The sequence below is a fragment of the Vulpes lagopus genome, chromosome 14 (genome assembly GCF_018345385.1).
Source record: "Vulpes lagopus strain Blue_001 chromosome 14, ASM1834538v1, whole genome shotgun sequence".
NCBI classification, from domain to species: Eukaryota; Metazoa; Chordata; class Mammalia; order Carnivora; family Canidae; genus Vulpes; species Vulpes lagopus.
In genome coordinates this window covers 13,901,631-13,920,543 of record NC_054837.1, presented here as the reverse complement: position 1 = coordinate 13,920,543, position 18,913 = coordinate 13,901,631, and the positions used below count along the sequence as shown (strand labels likewise).

The window sequence follows — 18,913 nt, the reverse complement described above, 5'->3', positions numbered from 1 at the left end:
GTAGTGGCCATTTGTGCCACAGCTTTCTGGAGAACCATACAGTGAATGCCTGGGTGTCAGGGCTTTTTAGCTTTGTCTCATTTCATTCCCACTAACAAACATCAAGCTGACATCAGAGATAGGTTTCAGTGTACCATTTATAAATGAGAACACAGATCTACAGTGTTTAATGAACTCAGCCAGCATCACACAGCTGATGAGGGACAGAACCCAGATTCAGCTCTAAGCCTATCTGAGGCTCTATGCTCCCACCTTGTCCAATATCCTTGGGATAGCTCTCTTGGGACTGTGTCTCCTGGAGCCCAGGGTAAGCAACCATGAGCCTCTCGATCTGTGGTATCTGCTGTCCGAGTTCCCCCTCCAGCCTTTCTCCATTGACCAGGCATTGGGAGCATTTCATGGTTGTGATTGGAGTGAGGCTACATCCTGTTCTGGGTCCTGCTTTTTTGTAGTTTGTGTTTTTTATTATCAGTGTACACAACAGACTCCACATACCAACCGTAGGAATCACTACAGAATGTTCCTGGTGTTTGTGTTGCATGGTGTGCCTGATGCCCTTAAGTTGGACACCTTGAAGATAATTTTCAAATTTTCACCATCACAGATACAGAGTATCTACCATGGTGGGGATCTTTCTCTTCCTGGTGTTGGCTGAGTGAGCTTCCAACCTCTTTAGGAGAGGACATCCCAAAACAAGTAGGGATATGGCCAGTACCTGTCAGAAGAGGTCACTTGAATCACTTACCCAAGAAGGGTTGAGACAAGGAGATTGTTTTGGATGCCAGGAGTCTTGATTCATGTGTCATTACTTGTGCAGAACTAAAAGCTTTCTATTGTAACGGGCGTTTATAGAGCACTTAATGAGGGTTTACCAGAGGGCTTTCCTGTGCTTTATTTTACTTAATTCTGACCACAGCCCTGTGAGAATTATCCCAATATCATGGATGAGGAAACAGACTCAGACCTGTTAAGTGACCGGTCCAGGCTCCCACAGCCGGAGAGTGGCTAGACAGAGGTGTGGGCCCCAGGCTTCAAGACCCTGGATCCCATGTCTCACTGTCACCAAAGCCATGACACAGTGTCCTCTTGTTGGCAGAGTGGAATACATGGAGAAGAGCAAGCATTTGCAGGAGCAGCTCAATGAACTCAAGACTGAGATTGAGGCCTTGAAACTCAAAGAGAGGGAGACAGCCTTGGATATTCTGCACAATGAGAACTCTGACCGGGGTGGCACCAGCAGCAAGCACAATACTATCAAAAAGGTACCAAGTTTCCTGTCTTTTGCTGATCAGGACATTCATTAATGAAATGTGAGGTTGGCATCTGGTTTCCTGAGTAGCCGAGTCATTAGACTGTTATTTTTTATGCATACTTAGTTGAGGAAATTGTTTAACTCACGCCAGAAAGGGAATTTAATCCACCAGTGACAGTGAACCCATTGGCTTGATGGAAGGGGAGCCTGTGTTAAAAGCTCTGATGAAATGAATCATTGTTACGAGACAGGTTTTGATCCATCATTTAGCAGTAAAGCATTTTTGTCTTTTAAGCCAAGGGGAGTTCTGCCCAGGGAGCTGCCTTACTTCATGAGAAAGCAAAATGAAACAGAAGCTATTGAGAATGGACTCTTCCTCTAGTCTTTTTGGGTTTCTAAGTGGCAAAGACTATAAAAAAATTTTGTTCTTGCTTTAAAGGAACCAGATTCTGAATTTTTAACTTTTTTCATACTTAGTGTCTAGAAGAACCTTAATGTTTTAAAAGGTGAGACTTCATTTCCATTGCTAGCAGTTTCAGATTGTTTTCTACTGATATTTTGAGCTTTCAGCAATTTTAGAGATGGTAACATTGGGTATACATGTCAGCCCAGGAGTGTACCTCTCTCATGTTGGGCAAAGCAGAAATGGCCTCTCCTGCCACTCATCTGCTCCTAACTGATGGCCCAGGTCAGGCTCATACCTGTTAAAGAGGGAGGTGTCATTAAGATCAGACTGTTCGGGGATCCCTGGGTGGCTCAGCGGTTTAGCCCTTGCCTTCGGCCCAGGGCGTGATCCTGGAGTCCCAGGATCGGGTCCCGCGTCGGGCTCCCTGCATGGAGCCTGCTTCTCCCTCTGCCTGTGTCTCTGCCTGTCTCACACACATCTCTGTGTTTCTCATGAATAAATAAATAAAATCTTAAAAAAAAAAAAAAAAAAGATCAGACTGTTCATTGAGTTTCCATCATGATAGTTTAAATAGGTTTAATTTTTTACTCTTTATCTCAGTCTTTCAAGCAGTGTCCCAGGTATCTGTTTTCTTTTCTTTTTTTAAAAAAAGATATTTATTTATTTATTTATTTATTTATTTATTTATTTATTTATTATCTATCTATCTATCTATCTATCTATCTATCTATCTATTTGGGGGGGGTGTACATGTGCACAAGATGGGGGTGGGGAGAGGGAGAAGCAGGCCCCCTGCTGAATAGGGAGCCCAACATGGGGCTCAATCCCAGGACCCTGGGCTTAACTGACTGAGCCACCCAGGCACCCTTAGAATTACTTTTAATAGCATAACCAAAAAAGATAGGCCTTTCCCCATTCCACATTCTTCTTTCCTTTGGCTCCCGTCATTTACTGGGTTTCCCTTCCAAAACAAAATTATTAAACAGTTAGCAAAAGGAGAGCTAAAGTTGAGGACTCAGCCAGGGAACTGAGAGGTAAAATGACAACGGGGCTAGTGAGCCAGTCAGTCCTCAAAGGAGCTGCTGCAGGCCCCCCACCCCAGTCCCTGGTTCCTCATCTGGGCACCCGGAACAGTCACATCTTTGCTACTGCTGTGGTGAGCTGGGCCCTCAGCCACAGCCTGGAATGCTGAAAGCCGAAGAGACCTTTTTCCAAGCCATAAAAACAAACAAATGAAGTCACTTGTCACAATTTCAGGCCTGTCTGAGCATTTTGCAAATGGCACATGTGGCATTGTTGATATCACAGGGTATGTTTTTGTTTTTCTTCATTTTATTTTGCTGGTTTAGCCTCAAGCCCAAGGCAGAAGACCTATCTGCATTTGAGCCCTCAAAGTAGGTTATTCCCAGGTACTCTGTATGTGGTGATGGTACTACCCTCTGTGATACTAACCCATGCATGAGCTTGCCTGTCTCTGTCCCTGGGCCATGCCTAGCCCTCCTGAGGGCAGGTGGTGCCTGGGTACTGGCCGCAGCATGCTTTGAGTCTGAGAGCAGGCATCTACCCTGTGGGGCCAGACCAGCCTCCAGGGGTCCAGAAGGCTGTCTCGTTCTGAAGAGCATGTCATGGGGCTGTAGGACTGGCTGTCCTTCTTCACATCTTGTGTCATCGTTGGGCTGGGGATGGTTATGCTTCTTGTCCAGTGAGGTCTGTCTAAAAGTCGTTTGTCCCAGTGGCATAGTCCTTAGATAAATAGCCCTAGCATGGAAACGGGATAAATTTGGGTGTCTTTAACTCAAGATCAAGACCTTTCATGTGGTGACAGCTTCTGAAGACCCATGGTCATACCGGCCACTTCTGGTGGTAGAATGAAGGGGCTGCCTGTACTCCCTCATTTTCCTTTAGAGCTTCCCCTTTCTGTACACATCTGTTTTCTTTCCAAGTAAAGCAAACCACCAGCACAGTGGGCTGATTTCTAATCCATCTAAGGGGACCATCTGCCTGTTGGTGCTCTAAAGGCCATCTCTGCTTCAGCACCCCCCACAGCCTGGGGCAGAGTTGTGGTCAGAGTGAACTCACATTGAGACAGTCGCCGGCACCCAGTAGATGAGCAGGCTGGTTGTTGAGTGAATTAATGGAATGATTGCTGCTTTCCTTTTGCAACAGTTCATCATCCTCCCAACATGCTTCGGCAATAGGGAGAATTTATTATGCCCAGTAATAACATCCTACCTCTGCTCCTCACCTGATCCCCAGCAGTATGCAAGCCAGTGAATCCACCGACACCTGACAGTCACGTAGGATGTGTCCTTTGGTGTCCTCGGCACAGTTTCTGCTATTAGGATAAAATAAGCTTATTGGAAGCTTTCTACCAAAAAGTGAGATCTGGCATAAGATAGATCTTATTTGCAGTTGTTATCCAAGCAAGAGAGGTTAGCTATTAAAGTCCCAGATGGGTCTCATTACAAGATGAATTCTATCTGTCAGTGGTTCCAAGAACCCATAACATGAACCCCGATTTGTGTGTGATGCTTTTAGTTAGGCTCCTCTTTCTTCAGTTTTTGTAACAAATGTTGGCATCGAACACCCCACCACCAAGCAGTGCATGCCCTGAGGAGGGCAGTATGGCCAACACAGAAATTGGGCAGGCCAGGTAGATCATTGGTTCAGGTAGTGACCCCATGGTGCCCAGAAGACCATGGGGTGGAGCCACTTTGTGGCTAGCACAGGGTCCAGCAGAAAGTCCCTTTTTGTCTCAGCCCGTGCTGTCAGCTATGCCCACATATGACCATACCATTCTGTCTTGATAGGATTTCATCTTTCTTCTTTCCGTAATGATTCAGAACATTTAGATTCTTCAGGGGCCTGATTTTGACTGTCAGTTCTCACTGAGCTCTTATTGTAGACAAATGAGGTTTGATTTGTAGTCAAATTTGTACTGCTCCTAGGACATTCATAGAAACTTTTTTTTTTGTTTTACGTCTTGACGTAAACCTGTTTTCAAAGTAGGCTGCCAGGTTCCAGTTAATCAAGAATTCTGATTACTCGAGGGTTAATAAAAGCATGGACTTGGGGATACCTGGGTGGCGCAGCGGTTTGGCGCCTGCCTTTGGCCCAGGGCGCGATCCTGGAGACCCGGGATCGAATCCCACATCAGGCTCCCGGTGCATGGAGCCTGCTTCTCCCTCCGCCTGCTTCTCCCTCCGCCTGTGTCTCTGCCTCTCTCTCTCTCTCTGTGACTATCATAAATAAATAAAAAATTTTAAAAAAATTTAAAAAAAAATAAAAATAAAAATAAAAGCATGGACTTGGCTTTTGATACAGCTGGATTTATCTCAGGATCACTAGATGAAATAATGGGGTTTTTGCTACACATGAAGTTTGATACCCTTTCCAGTGTCTGGACTTCAGTGGTCTCTGGGGCCAGTGACCATGCCTGACAAGCAGCCCCCTGCCTGTGCCGGGGTAGCTCTGGGGTTGTGCCTGCCACAGTCTGGGCCAAAGAGAACCTAGCTGAAGGGAAACACCACTGTGGGCTTTGGAAGCATGGCCAGCTAGCATGTGAAGGGCAGAGCTCCATCTACAAAGTCTGGGACAAGATATGTGAAGGCTGGCAGTGAACTGGAGAGTTTTCAGTGTGCTGAGAGCTTATTAGTCTGGGTTCAAAGCAGCCTGCATTGATTTTTCTTTTGTTTTTCATGTTTTCTGCTCATAGATTCTTTCAAGAAAAGAATGGTCCTACCTAGTTGGCTACCACAGTGCAGACGTGTTCCTCCACCTCACCGTGAGGTCTCAGTATCTGACACTGTCTCCAAAGTACCCTCAGGGGCTGAGTAGCACTTAAACTAATTCCAGGGGTTTACCCTTGGGTTCAGGGGTTGCCATGTTCCCTTGGGAATGCCAAGAGGCTGTCTGGTCTGGTTAACTGAGGTTACCACTGTTCTGCCACTTACTTTCTCTGTAATTGTTTCTCTTGAAGCCCAGTGTCCTCACCTGTAAAGAGTGAATAAGACAGTCCCTAACTCTGCAGGATTGTGATAAGGATTAAGTTACACAGGAAATAGTTCACCATAAGAGCTCAGCAATTAACTTCCATGTGTTTGGAGGTAAAAACTTTGAAAAAGGCAAAATTAACTTCACTGGTTCTTTTACTATCTGATTTGAGTTTGCAAGGGAATATTTTGCTCCTCCTGCTAATCTCAACTCCCTACATTTCCATTTTGTTCCCCCAGTTGATAATCAGTGCAACTGGTTTGGCATTTGCAACTGACTCATAGTGGCCCCTATTGATCAGAAGCTGCCCCTAAGAACTTAGATGCATTTCATTCTCAGTGAGGGCAACAGTGACACATGTTCCTGGCCTTTGAATCTTTTGAGTGAGGGAGATCTGGCAGTGAGGCTGAGGTGAGGGGGACACAGGTGTTGTGGGCTTCAGAGCCACAGTGCCAATGAGGTGAGCAGTGGCCAGCTGTGCTGCACAGTTGGAAGGTGAAAATGCAGTCCTCGAGCTTGCACGTTTCAGGGTCTTGCTTCCATTCCCTTTCAAGGGACAGGTTTCACTCCCTGATCCTGAGCTGGTCTGCTCATCATTTTTTTTGCCCCTGATCTCCAAGGAAGCACAGGATTTCCAAGGAAATCGACAGATGGGAAATCATGGGGGTCACGTAGCTTAGAAAGCTTATTTTATTAGTAAATGGTTTGAGCCATCAGGGTCTAGCTGTGGTTTCTGCTGGTGGAAGAACACAAATGAGGAGCCTTGACAGTTCTGAAGCTGTAGCCGCCTCTTGGTTCAGGCAGACATAAAAGTCCAGTGTCATCTTCAATTTGCACGGACTCCCCTTGGAGATGCAGGGCTGGCGAAGTGGAGTAGAACACTTAAAACACCCAGGGAGGTGATAAATCACAGGGCGAGATTGAATATGCGTGAAAGGCATCTCCCACAATTAAAACAAACGGCCAGAGCCTCCCTGGTGACCTCTGGTCGCTCGCCTCTGAACGAGCTTTCTGTTGGCTTGTGTGTGGTTAATGTGTTCAGCCCTTCCATGACCCCAGTCACTTGATGCAAGTGGCTCTGCTCGTTCTGGAGACTGGGCATTGTCTGGTGCAGCATCCGCTGCCCTGACATAAAAGGCAGCACACTGGCTCCATGGCTCCAGAACCTTTCTTTTGTTGTTGTTGAAAGGTAGCAGAGGCCAGAGGGTGGGGCGCTGGGAGAAAAACAGGGGATGGATTAACAAGGAGCAACAGCACAGCACGCGTGTGGATAGAAAACACATGGAAAAGAATGCAGTGGCAAACTCTTCCCTGCTCTGTGGAAAGTCCAGGAAAGGCAATGGGAGACGTGGACTGGTCTCAGGGAGTTTGGTCTTCATGGACATGATGCCTGGGCTCAACTCCAAAGGCCACTTCTACTTCACACATGTACCAGCTAGAAGATGTCCAGGGGCCTCTTGACTGGAGAGGGCTCTTGCTTATTTCTGGTAGCTGTCTAGATAGAAGTATCTGTCAGCCTCTTTTCTGAAAGACCATGACCTAGTTCCTCTTTTTGGTTGGGAGACTTTACCCAGTCAAGCAGTTGCCCTTTGGGGAGGTGTTGAAGAGCCTATGAAACCTGCTTTGCTCTCCTAGGATATTTTACAACCCTTTGAAAGTGCTTGATTACATTGCTGGGCCTTATTTGATGCAGTAAAACATCCCATTTGGTCCCTCAGCACCGAAGATGCGTTTCAGTGCAGCTTTCCTCCGGCACCTGATTTGTTACTGCAACAGTGGGAGGGAAGACGGGATGCAAACTCATTCTGCGGGCTTGAGGTTCTGTTCTTACGATCCTTGCCGTGATTTCCCTTCTGATATTGGCAATTTGGAAATGACATCAGCATATCTGCACCTTTTTGCTAAGGTACTCGGCGTGCAGAGTATGCTGTAGCCATGAGTTAGCCGCTACCTGCCCAGTGGGGTGAATCAGGCTGATTAGTCCATTTTCCAGATGAAGGAATGGAGTAGCAAAGGGCTAGGATCACTCAGGCAGCTCAAGACACAGGCACACATCAGTTTCTAGGCATCGTCCTGCTTTAGGTCCCTAAAGGATTAATATACAAAAGAGACCCCTGGCAGATTTTTCTCTAGAACAGATAAAGAAGCTAATAACAAATTGAATGTGTTAATTGGGATGGACTTGGCCTTTCATCCCACCTCTGCTTAGGGATAAGTGTGCGCACAGCTCTCATCCTGTGTATATCACCAGATGGCATTCGGTGCAAGCCGTCACTAGGCAAGATGGCAGAAATGCTTAATCTGGCCAGTTTACAGCAACTGTGCCCCTTCACTGGCCTTGCCCCCTCAGCTTGAATTTGGAAGGGGGACTGTTGATCACACCCGAAACCAAAGATTATGTTGGAATTTGCTGCTGCTGGATTTGGCTGTCACCTTTCTGCTCCAGAGTTGGCTTTCTCCTGGTGAATCCCAGCGCCAGAGAATCTGCATGTCCTTTTGAATCTGTGCCCTCCCCCGCTCCTTCATTTTCAGTATGTAGTGGCAGAGAGGAAGTATAACATGATTTTAGGGCTTGCATTTCAATTCCACTGCGTTTTTATGGGACATGCAGAGTCTCCAAGCCTAGAGTTATTAGGTTAGTATCTAAAATGGGTTCAGCATTGTGGGTCTTATTGTTTAAAATGGATTAGGCAGTCCCCCCTCCCACCTTCCTTTCTCTTCCCTCGGGATGAGTGGATTGAGGCAAGGCCTCCAGAGACTAGTTGGAGGAATCCTGGCGCTCTGATTAGTTTCGTTCTCCCAGCTTAATTGTAGAGCTTCCTTTCTCTCATCATTGATAGCCGAAGTGGCTCTGTGTCCTGCCCACCCCCACGCCACCCTTTTTTGCTTTAGGAACAAGATTATCACAATGCAGCCTTGTGAATCAATTTTCTCTATGTGCTGATGAAAGTGTAATTCATTCTTAATCAAGCAGCCTTGCTGCTGTAGGCTCCGTGCCGGAATACATTTAGTTACCCTCCCATCACTTTGGGAAATGATTCCCCCAAAAGGACTTTTAGAGGAGAGCTGGAATGGAAGGAGAGTTGGCAGCCAGCTTCTGTTGTGTTTTTCCAGCAGGGGGCACTCTTGGGAATGATGCTGAAAGATGCTTTGGAGCTGGCCAGCCACATTCTGCTGGGGGGGGCGGGCAGGCTGGGAGGGTTTGGTGAGCCATTTCTCAGAAGTGGACAAGTGCTAAATCATTGCATCTTGATGGGCTGCCTGAAATGCTTACCCGGTGAGTAGGAACCAGTTGAGTCTGCATCTGGCGTGCATGCCTGGGTTAGGGAGAACCAGCTGGGCACCTGATCCTGCTAAGGCTTAAGAGGAGCCAACCTCCTGTCTTTTTAAGGAGACACATATGTCTCCCAAATCTGAACTTGTTGAGATTAGGTGGATACATCCAGTGGTCATACCACACACAGTTGTGATAGCTTGAAGAGGTGTAACTCTCCAAGTGGCTCCCTCTCCTGCCCTTTCACAGCCTGGTGGCTGTCACAAACAACTGGCAGTTTGATAGACAAAGGAGCAGGAGGAGAGGTGACTCCACCAGGGTCCAGGCCCCACAGGTGGATCAGAGCCTCTGTAAGGGGAAAACCAAGTTGTATAGATCTGCAGCAGAGCAAGCAAAGGAAGTTTGTCTCCTCAGAATGGAATTGGATTAGTGACAGACGTGAACAGCTGGTTCAGTCAAGAGAGAACTTAATTCCTCCTGTATTATTCACACGGCTGATTTTAATCAGATGTGAAGAGACAGCTAGCTGGAAGAGAGAAGCAGGTCAGCCCAGTGCCTGGTGAGGAAACTTCATGTTCTTTTAGTCATCTTTAGGGAACTGGCAAGAGCACTGCAGGTTGGGGGCTTTGTGCAGGGCCCATGTGATTTACTGCTTCTCACGGGAGCTGGGCATGACCTCCAGGAGCTCTATGGCTGGTGCTTGTGCTGGGGCTTTAGAACGATGCATGGCAGACGTGGTCAACTTGTGTTCAGACAGAGCTCTAGCCGCTTATCCTCAGAAGGAATCCAAGAAGGTGGACCGGAGTCCGCAGGTCCAAGAATGATACAGCCATTGTCCATGAGACCCTTCTTCTCTACCCATGTCCTGACGCTTTCTGCTTCACCTACTAAAATTGGGAGGAGACTTCTCCCTGGTCAGGCTTGGAGATAAGCCATGGCGGTGTGGGCATAGACCTCACACCCTGTGTACTTGGGAAATTACCCTTGCTCCTAGAGGCGGTGCCCCCCCACCCCAGCAGGTCAGGCTGGAGAGTGAGGAAGGGGTATTGCTGGGCCATCAAAGGGAGTGCTGGGTGGCGGTGGGGAGCTCGTGAGACTGGCTTCAGATCTCACAGTGTGACCCACAGGAGAGAGGTGAGGGCCTTCATCAGGCCATCTCTGTGGTGCTGTGCGGAGAGAGCTAGGCCTGTCACTGAGCGAGAAGGCAGACCAAACGTTGACACGGGCTCGTACACCTTAGGGCATGGGAGGGTAGCAGGGAAACCAGGACACTGGTTGGCCGGTGTTCATGAGCACACAAAGACCCACAGAGGCAGTTTGTTTTATGAAGGCCTCGCTTTGTGCCATTATCCTCTGAGCCCTCCCCTTCTCTCTTATGGATACCTCCTGCCTGTAGCTGTACAGTAAACGTGACAGTCAGTAGGCCTTCTAGAAACAGCAGGTGGTGACAGATCCCACAGGTGAGAGGAACCAGGCAGAGTGCAGCTGGGAGCTGCTGTCGGCAGTGCTGGGGCGGCCCTCCTGACCTCTGCCCCTGGGCTTCTGAGTCCTCACCCAAAGGAAAGAAGCCCAAGGCTTCTCCTTGCAGAGCCTCATCTTCAGTGCTTCCCTACCTGCTTTCCTGCATGAGCACAGGGAGAGCCGGCTGGCTCAGGAGGAGGACATTTTGATGTCTAAGATAAAAGATGCTGCTGAAGGGGGGACCAGGCAGAGGCTGGGGTGCTGACTGGAAGGGTTCTAGCAGCAGATAGTGCGCTTGTGGAGGTAATTTCCTCAGACAGTAGAGTCCCTAAGGGAACTGGGTCCACCAGGAATCACACAGTTGTCAGGTGTGCCTGTGGGCCGATGCGGGAGGTTCCCAGTGTCCTCAGCACCAGCAGTCTTGTCAGCCATCTCTTTCTGGTGGGTCTGTCTGGCCCTGTGGCAGCCCAGTGCCTTATGGAAGATTGTGCTGCTCTCTCCTCCTGCCGAGGCCATGTGTCTGCAGTGCTTGCCTCCTTCTGTGTGGCCGGAGTATTTGACTTTGCTACAAACCTTTCTGTGGGCTGGGGTACAACTCCTGCTCTTGTAAGATAAGAGGTCGGGCTGAGCCCCTGCCAGGCAGTGTCAGGTGGGGATCCAGGGAAGCATCTTGCCTACCCAAGAAGAGCTTTGCCTCCCAGCAAACACATGCTTGAGTAACTGGAATCTGGTGCTGCAGGAGCTGCCAAAACCTTCCCCTGGCACCTCGAGGGGACAGCCAGCACGCAACTCCAGTAGAGGATCCAGGAATTCTTGGAGCCAACGTTGTACAAACGGGCAGAAGGCTCTCAGAGGCCCCCGCAGCCTGGGCTTCCTGCCTAGGGAAGTGGCCAGGCCTCCCGGGGGCTGTGAAGGCCAGCGCAGTGTGTGATCTTGCCTTCTGCACCCTCTCTAACCTGTACTCTGTCCTGCTCCCCCAATGGAAGGAGAGGAGTCAAAACTGGGGTTGGGGGGGAAAACATAGTGCTGTGATTAGTAATAGGAGCTGTTGAACTCTCAGTGCACATCATGCATGGTGCTGAGTGCTTCCCCAGTTATTCTGCACGTCCTCCTATAAGGAAAGGGTGCTACTACCCCTACTTCACGGTGGGCAGCAGAGGCCAAGTGACCTGCCCAGGGCCATCTAGCTGCCCCTTGGCTAAGGATCAGGCACTGTGCCTGTGTTGACTCAGTGTGTGGAAGGGCTGTATCTCCCTGTCCCCTGCAGGTGCCCTGTCCCCCTGAGGAGCCTACCTGAGGTCTTCTACAGGATTATGGAAGAAACCTGAGTGGAGATAATGGGTTTCACACCTTAAAAAAAGGGGGGGGGTATTTGTTTATTTGAGAAAGAGAAAGAGAGAGTGCATGCATGAGTGGGAGGGGCAGAGAGAGAGAGAATCTCAAGCAGACTCCATGCTGAGCGCAGGGCCCAACATAGGGCTTGATCCCAGGACCCTGAGACCATGACCTGAGCTGAAACCAAGAGTCAGACTCTTCACTGACTGCACCACAAAGGCACCCCTGAGTTTTATACCTTTTGATTTAAACTCTCCCTGAAAAGGATTTTGTCCCAGTGATTCTCAGGTTCTCTTTCTTCTTTCCTGGTTACCATTGAGTACCATTATCACAGAGCACGTAACTCCTGACCGTTCTCCTCTGACTACATTTAGGGAGAAACCCATCTAAACTTGGCTCCCTTCTAGAGGGAGTTCTGCTTAAGCAAAGAAATGAAAGCTCTCTCCATTCTATTAGAGATGGGTTTTCCAGAGAGCTTCTGAAATTGGTTCCACTGAAGAAGACAGCTCAGACGCCTCTCTACACTTAGCTTGTTAGTCAGGAACTTCAAGGCCACAAGATTTGGCAGGGTTTAAAGAGTCGGCTCTCAAGCTGTCTCATTTGAGCACACTGACTGCCTGTGTTTGATGGAGAAGCGATAGGTTTCGAGCCTCCCTCCCCCACCCTTTAGGGAGCTGAGATAGTACCAAGGACTTTTTAGATTTAGAGACTGCCAGAGGTCGAGGGAATGGGCCAGACTATCCAGCCAGCTTCTGTGATTTAACTCTAGAGAAAAGAGGCTCAGAGAGGTCAAAGGTATCCACTGAGGCCATGCAGCAAGCTGGTGACAGAGGAGAGTTAGTGCCTGGGCCGTCTCAGCCCTATGTGGAGTTTTGCCATTCCCATGCATCAGACCATTTCTGTTAAGCCTACATCTTATTCACTCAACAAACATTGAGCTGCTACTAGGTATGAAGCAGTAAGCTAACTGGGTTTGGGAAATATGAAGATGAACAGTACTCCATGTCTCCCTTCCCTGAAAACCCTGCTTTGTGAGGTCTAGGAACTAGATGTAGAACACACAGTCTCCCCCAAGTAGGTGATTTCTGGAGGGGCCCAGAGCAGGGCACTGGAAGGGGCCTGTGGTGGATGCTTCTGTTGGGGAAGCTACTGGGAAGTGGCCTCCTGTGTCAGGGGATGAGGATTCAGCATGTCAGGGTCACAAATTCTAGTGCCTTTTCCACCCTACCAAGAGCTCAAGCCCTGATCGCCTCCCTCCCTTCTGTCCCCACCAGGTGCTCCTCAGGGCAGCATCCTTCCTGGGAAGGCCTTATAGTAAGTTTTCAGACAGAGCGCTGCCCTGTGGGAATGGTCCTCCTTGCCCAAACCAGTCCTAACTAGAAAGCTCATCGCCTCCCAGCTTGTAGATGGAAACCCCCTCTGAGCTGCTGGGTCATGTACAAGTCTGCTTTGGGGCCACCTGGGGAACAGCATTGGAAGGGTCTCCCTCCTCCTTGTCTGTCACAGGCCTGCCTTGCCTGAGGCTTGTATGCCAAGCTGGTCCTCTGAGCCCTGGAGAGGATGAGCATCCCCGGCTGACATGACCACAGGCAGGGCCCCACAGAGGCACATTAGAGACTCTTGTAGATGAGAATGTGAGACTAATACAGTGTCCAGGGGATCCGCTGCCCTCTGTGAAAAGACGGTGATGACATTTTCCTGCTGACATGCTTCTGTCCACCAGCCATCCCTCCTGGCATGTCCTCATTTGTCACTTCCTAATGTGAGTTCCTGGGCAAATCTGGAAACTTACTTGGGATTGGGCGCCAGCTTCTTCAACATCTATCTGAGCGTCTTCCCTTTCACTCCAAACCAATCCCTAGATTAGTCCCCAGGGCAGGACAGCACCTGTCATGAAAGTAGAAATCCAGCCCCCTTTCAACTTCTTCTCTGCTTCTTTGCAGCTCACCTTGCAGAGCGCCAAGTCCCGAGTGGCCTTCTTTGAAGAGCTCTAGCAAGTGCCCAGCCACCCCAGGATCTGTCACATCTGCTGCTCCTGGCACCAGAGGGATGGGTCAGACACCGTGGGAGTCATCATAGATGGGCCGGCTGGGAGCTTCTGTGGAAGCTCTGGAACTTTCCCCAGCTGAGTGGAGAGCCCAACCCCCTTCATGTGCAATTGCCTTGAACTGTGACCTGCAGAGAGCTCTCTCGTGGGGTTCTAGTTCTTTTTAAAATGTTTAAATATTTGTCTTTCCTCATCTAATGTGAGGTTCCATACTTCCTTTGTCAAAGGTGCCCTGGGGTGTGTGTCCCACTGTCCAGTGCTGACCTCCACAGCCCAGGGAAGTGGTTGTAGGGAGTGAAGTGCACCGGAGCCCTAGAGACAGGGAGGCTTGTACCATGTACCCTTGTACCACAGGGAGACAGAGGCTGGTGCCACTGTCCCTACCCCACCCTGGGTTCAAAACATTCATCTCCTCCACTGGTGAGGACCTGGCATGCGAAGAAGTATGGTTCACCCAAGCCCAGGCCCTGAGCGACCTGCCTGCCAGCCTGCCTGCTGCATATCATCGGTGAGCTGACCTGTGGCTCATGACAAGCCACACGATGGGTCCTCAGCCCAGGCATGCCTGAGGCTGCACTCTGGCTGCCAGCTGGTGGGGAATGGGAAAAGCAGCTGGGACTGGGGGAAGACTTTAAGCAGGAGCTGTGATGACAGGCTGGCTGCCAGCAGAGGGGCTGGGAGGCCAGCAGAGCTGTGTAGGAATCTGCTCCATACCAAATACTCACTCCCCTCCTTTTGTCACCTCAGACCAGTCTGAGAGGCAGGCAGGAGCTGTGTGTCTTCCTCACCCCCCTTCAGCCTTAACCTTTCCTGCCTGCGGCGGGCCAGGGAGCTCCCTGGTCACGTTGTAGTCAGCACTTGGTAGCCCAGCCAGGGTCCATTAGGGCTCTGAGGTCCCACAGGTACTCCTTGCTGAGGCCCCAGTCTTGTGGCTGACCATGTGCCAGCAAGCCCTTCCTAAGCCTTGATTGTAGTGGGCCTCCTTTTGGTGTTACCCTTGTACACCAGGCGGCCCTTTATTTTATATTCTCCCTTGGGCCGTGTGGGTCCCTTGTGCTCCTCTCAGCACAAGCCAGATGCACAAGCCAGGTGTCCACTCACTGTTGGTGCTCTCCACCTGCTGTGCACAACTCCCTACCACCGGAGCAGCAGCAGGTCACAGAGCCACCTCCATGGGGCTATTTTCTTGCCCTTTCTTTTTTCTGGTTTGGTGGTGCTGCTGTGATCCACCGGCCATTCAGATCCTTCTAATGGGGCTGCTACATAGAGCAGGAGATAAGTCTGAACCAGCAAAAAGAGGCTTATTAAGTGAGGACATGTAAGGGCCTGGAGCTTTCCTGAGAGCAGGGGTATCTCTGGCTGTGCTGTGCGGTTTTGAGAAACTCAGAAGCTCACAAAAGATCCTGCCATCTTTCCACAGTCAGATTGACCTAATGGTATCCCAGGCTAGCCACTCCCCTACTGGGCCACCTTGCCCTAAGGAAGCCAGCTGTGTGCATCACCCACTCCCCTTAGGACAAGCAGGGTGTAACTCTACATCTGGACACTAAGTGTGGATGGCTGTGGCTGAGTTTCCTTGTGTTTCCTTGTCCCTCAAAATAAGCCTCTTCCCCCAAGATGTCCCAGTGAAGGGAGGCGTTTGTAATGTAGGGCCTGGCTCTTGTATTGAGGCTCTGTCTCCCCAGGCTCGCCACCCATCCTTCAGTTTCTATGACGAGTTACTTTCCTCCTGACCTGTAAATTTGATCTGTAGCAGTGGCTGTGGGCACAGGAGCATGGTAGTGGTTTATATAAATGTTGTCAGGCTTTTTTTTTTTTTTTTTTAATTTAACTGCTGTGTGTGTGTTCCAAGTCCGGGAAATGCCGAGCCATGTGGCCACAAGGGAGCCAGCTGGCATCTGAGCTGTGGCAGGAGCACCTTCGGGCCCGAGAGCAGACTTGGGGAAGGGGGGCCAGGGAGCCTTGCTCATCCAGGAACACTTCAGCTCTCCTTGGAGGCAGGAGCTGGTGTGTACCTCCCAAAGAAGCCTAGGTGGAGAGGATGGTGGCCCTCAGAAAGGTCTTGAGCCACAGTGGAAGGAAAAGGAATGAAAGAGGAGTTTGGTTTTCAGGGACTTGTGCCTATAGCTTAAGTGTCTGTGGTCTTTTCAAGTGAACACAGGGCATGGGAGCTTATTAAGTAAGGAAGCCTCTGAATTCCACTGAGAGCAGGGCCCCAGCCGCAAAGATTTCATTAGGAGCTCTTCTGACAGTTCTTGGGCTGCCCAGCTAGTGACACTCCCTGAGGCTGCACTGTTGGCCCTTAGCTGTTCTGCACAGACCACCTCGTTCATCCTGACTGAGGCCCTGCCTCAGCCCCAGCAGGGCTCTGACCTGTGGCATCCACTCAATTATGTACCCACCAGGCCCTGCTAGATGACACCCTGTGGCATTACATAACACTTCTTAAGTGACCATGTTTTGTAATCTTGGGGACCGGCTTCTCTCTCCCTCTCTTTTCTCTTTTAAATCAAAACAGCAAATACAGGCGCTGACAAGCAGGACAGTGACTGAGTGTTGCTTGCTGACAGGGCTGGGGCATTGCAGCCCCTGGAGGGGCCGCCTCAGTGGAGAGACAACCTCTCCCAGCTGCCCTGGGGCCAGGTAGGCCCCTCGTGGGCTTCCAGGGAAGCTCCATCCGTTTTCAAAGATGTCAAACCACACTTGTTCCAGTGGGGCCTGAATCTTGCTTCCCGTCAGGGCCAGACCATGGAAGGCTATTTTCTATTCCGGGGGATTGTTGTAATTTAAATGATTGTTTTAATAAAAATTATAAGCTGTCAAAAGTGTCTTGGGATTCCTTGGTTTGCTTGTTTCCCAGCCATTGAGGCGGCAAGATGGGCTGGATGGTAGGCAGGCTCTGAGGAGATGGGGCTTCCGCCTTCCCTGACTGCTCTGGACTTCTTCAACTTCAGCCCATGTTGCAGTAAGAGAAGGATCACCTTTTTCAGGCTAATGACAGCACCGCTTACAATACTTTCACCCGGGAACATCCTTTTCCCCCTGTGGGGCACTCAGGGGCTGAGAGAGAGCTCTGGACAGGGTCCCAGTGCCTGTCCTCAATTCCAGACCTGAAAACTAGTGCCAGACTGGGCAACCCCTTCAGGTGCTTCGGCTTTCAGGCACCCCCATTCTGAGCTCTGGAAGAGGGGGTTGGTAATGGGGGCTTGCAGAGCCAGTGGGGGCCCTGGGCACTGTCTACAGGACAAATGAGGCCTGTATTGTCACAGGACCACATGACATTCACACTTCAAGTTGGGAAGCATTGCTGCAGAGCTTATGTTTTTTTGTTCTGTTTCTATTTTCTCAATCAATACAAATCCTTTAAGACCACAACTACTATAAGACAACTCTATCTCAAATCATGCAGCCTAAAATGAAAGATTCAGGTGGCACAATGTGTTATCAGGACTTCTCAGGGACCACAGTGCTGTCTGCCACGTGTCAGAATACATTTCTGTCTCCATTGTACAGGCCAGTCATGAAAAAAAAACCTATCAGAATACAAAAATATTTCCAGGAGTTGGGAGATAAATATAGATAATTTTAAAAATATATTCTGGAAAGATATGTTTGAAGTTGTAAAATTAGAAAATTGCAAAATTTGTAGACAACATTTTGTTTTAAATTTATAAAATTAGGGGCAGCCTGGGTGGCTCAGCAGTTTGGCACCGCCTTCAGCCCAGAGCCTGATCCTGGAGACCCAGGATCAAATCCCACGTCAGGCTCCCTGCATGGAGCCTGCTTCTCCCTCTGTCTGTGTCTCTGTCTCTGTCTCTCTCTCTCTCTCAATCTCTCTGTCTCTCAGGAATAAATAAATAAAATCTTTTTTAAAATTTATAAAATTAGTAACTAATTAGATAAAGGCACTTGACTTATTTAAAATGTAGACTATGGGATCCCTGGGTGGCGCAGTGGTTTGGCGCTTGCCTTTGGCCCAGGGCGCGATCCTGGAGACCCGGGATCGAATCCCACATCAGGCTCCCGGTGCATGGAGCCTGCTTCTCCCTCTGCCTATGTCTCTGCCCCTCTCTCTCTCTCTCTCTCTCTGTGACTATCATAAATAAATAAAAATTAAAAAAAAAATAAAATGTAGACTATGTTATTTTTAGTGATTAGAAATAGTTTGATTTCCTATACAGTGCAAGCTAGAGAAAGTACTTCATACATACTGGTCATTTTAAGCTGCCCAGACAATATTTTTGCCTCACTTTTTAAAGCCAATCCCTGACCCCCTCGCCAAAGACAGTAATATGTTCACACAGATGCTGAACACTTAACTCCATTAAGTGGAGTTAGAACTAATAATAATATTACCTGATATTTTGGTACTGGGGAGACCAGTTGAATTCTCTGCTTTTTTTATTTTTTTTTAAACTTCATTTTGACGGTGCTATAAACCCAAGGCTGCTGGCCAGACTGTGCTTAATAGTAGCGCTTGCAGCCCGGTCCCACGGGGTCCCGGAGAGGCTCCCTCCAACCTCCGTGCCAGCACTTGGTCCGTTGCATTTGGTCCTCACCTGACAGTTGAGTGCCTGTGGCTGTTCCCAGGGCTGCCCACCCCAAGAAGCCTTTGCGTTGGAGGAATGGATAGGAAGCCACCCACGTACAATGATGAATCCTGGCAGCAGGACTCTGGGTGCAAAGGTATGGGTGCAACCATGTCAAATCTCATTTCTTGCACATCTGGGGAGGAGAAAGTTGAGCTGCCCCATCTCCCTCTGTCCCCCTCTCAGCCAGCCCAGGCCAGCAAGAGGCCAAGGGCTCCTTTCCCCTCTCCGTGGCGATGGGGCTCCCTGGTAGCCTGTCATTGCTGCATTATGGCAGGTTGCTGCGGCCGCAGTCTCGGCTCTGGTGGGGAGTCAGGAGCTCGCTTACAGGGAGACGGCTCGGTTCATCAGCCCCGAGACCTGCTGAGCTGACTCAGAGCGGAACCCTCGCCTCGTCCTCTCCTGGTGCCCACTTGATGCCCATCTCACTGGGGTGGCAGCCTCAGAATAGCACCTGGCATGCTGCCTCCGAGCCGAAGAAATCAAGACATCTCCTGAAGAGTGCCGCAGTCAGAGCGGGGAGCCTGCCTCACCCTCCCTCCGAGAAGCCCTTGCT

At 49.6% G+C, this 18,913-nt stretch overlaps 1 protein-coding gene across 4 annotated transcripts in view; it reads left to right on the top strand.

Annotated features, from left to right (window-relative positions):
* The window catches only part of NF2 (neurofibromin 2), a 73,885-nt gene extending 57,298 nt beyond the window's left edge, over window positions 1-16,587 (top strand). The window contains exons 15-17 of one of the 4 annotated variants that reach the window (XM_041728772.1): window positions 1,097-1,262; window positions 3,008-3,052; window positions 13,665-16,587. In XM_041728772.1, the coding sequence (XP_041584706.1) occupies window positions 1,097-1,262; window positions 3,008-3,043 (202 nt within the window). In that variant the 3' untranslated portion in view covers window positions 3,044-3,052; window positions 13,665-16,587. Of the gene's footprint in view, window positions 1-1,096; window positions 1,270-3,007; window positions 3,136-13,664 lie in introns of those variants that run through there. The other 3 variants (XM_041728773.1, XM_041728771.1, XM_041728774.1) reach the window with 3 other exon arrangements.
* The last annotated feature ends 2,326 nt before the right edge of the window (window positions 16,588-18,913 follow it).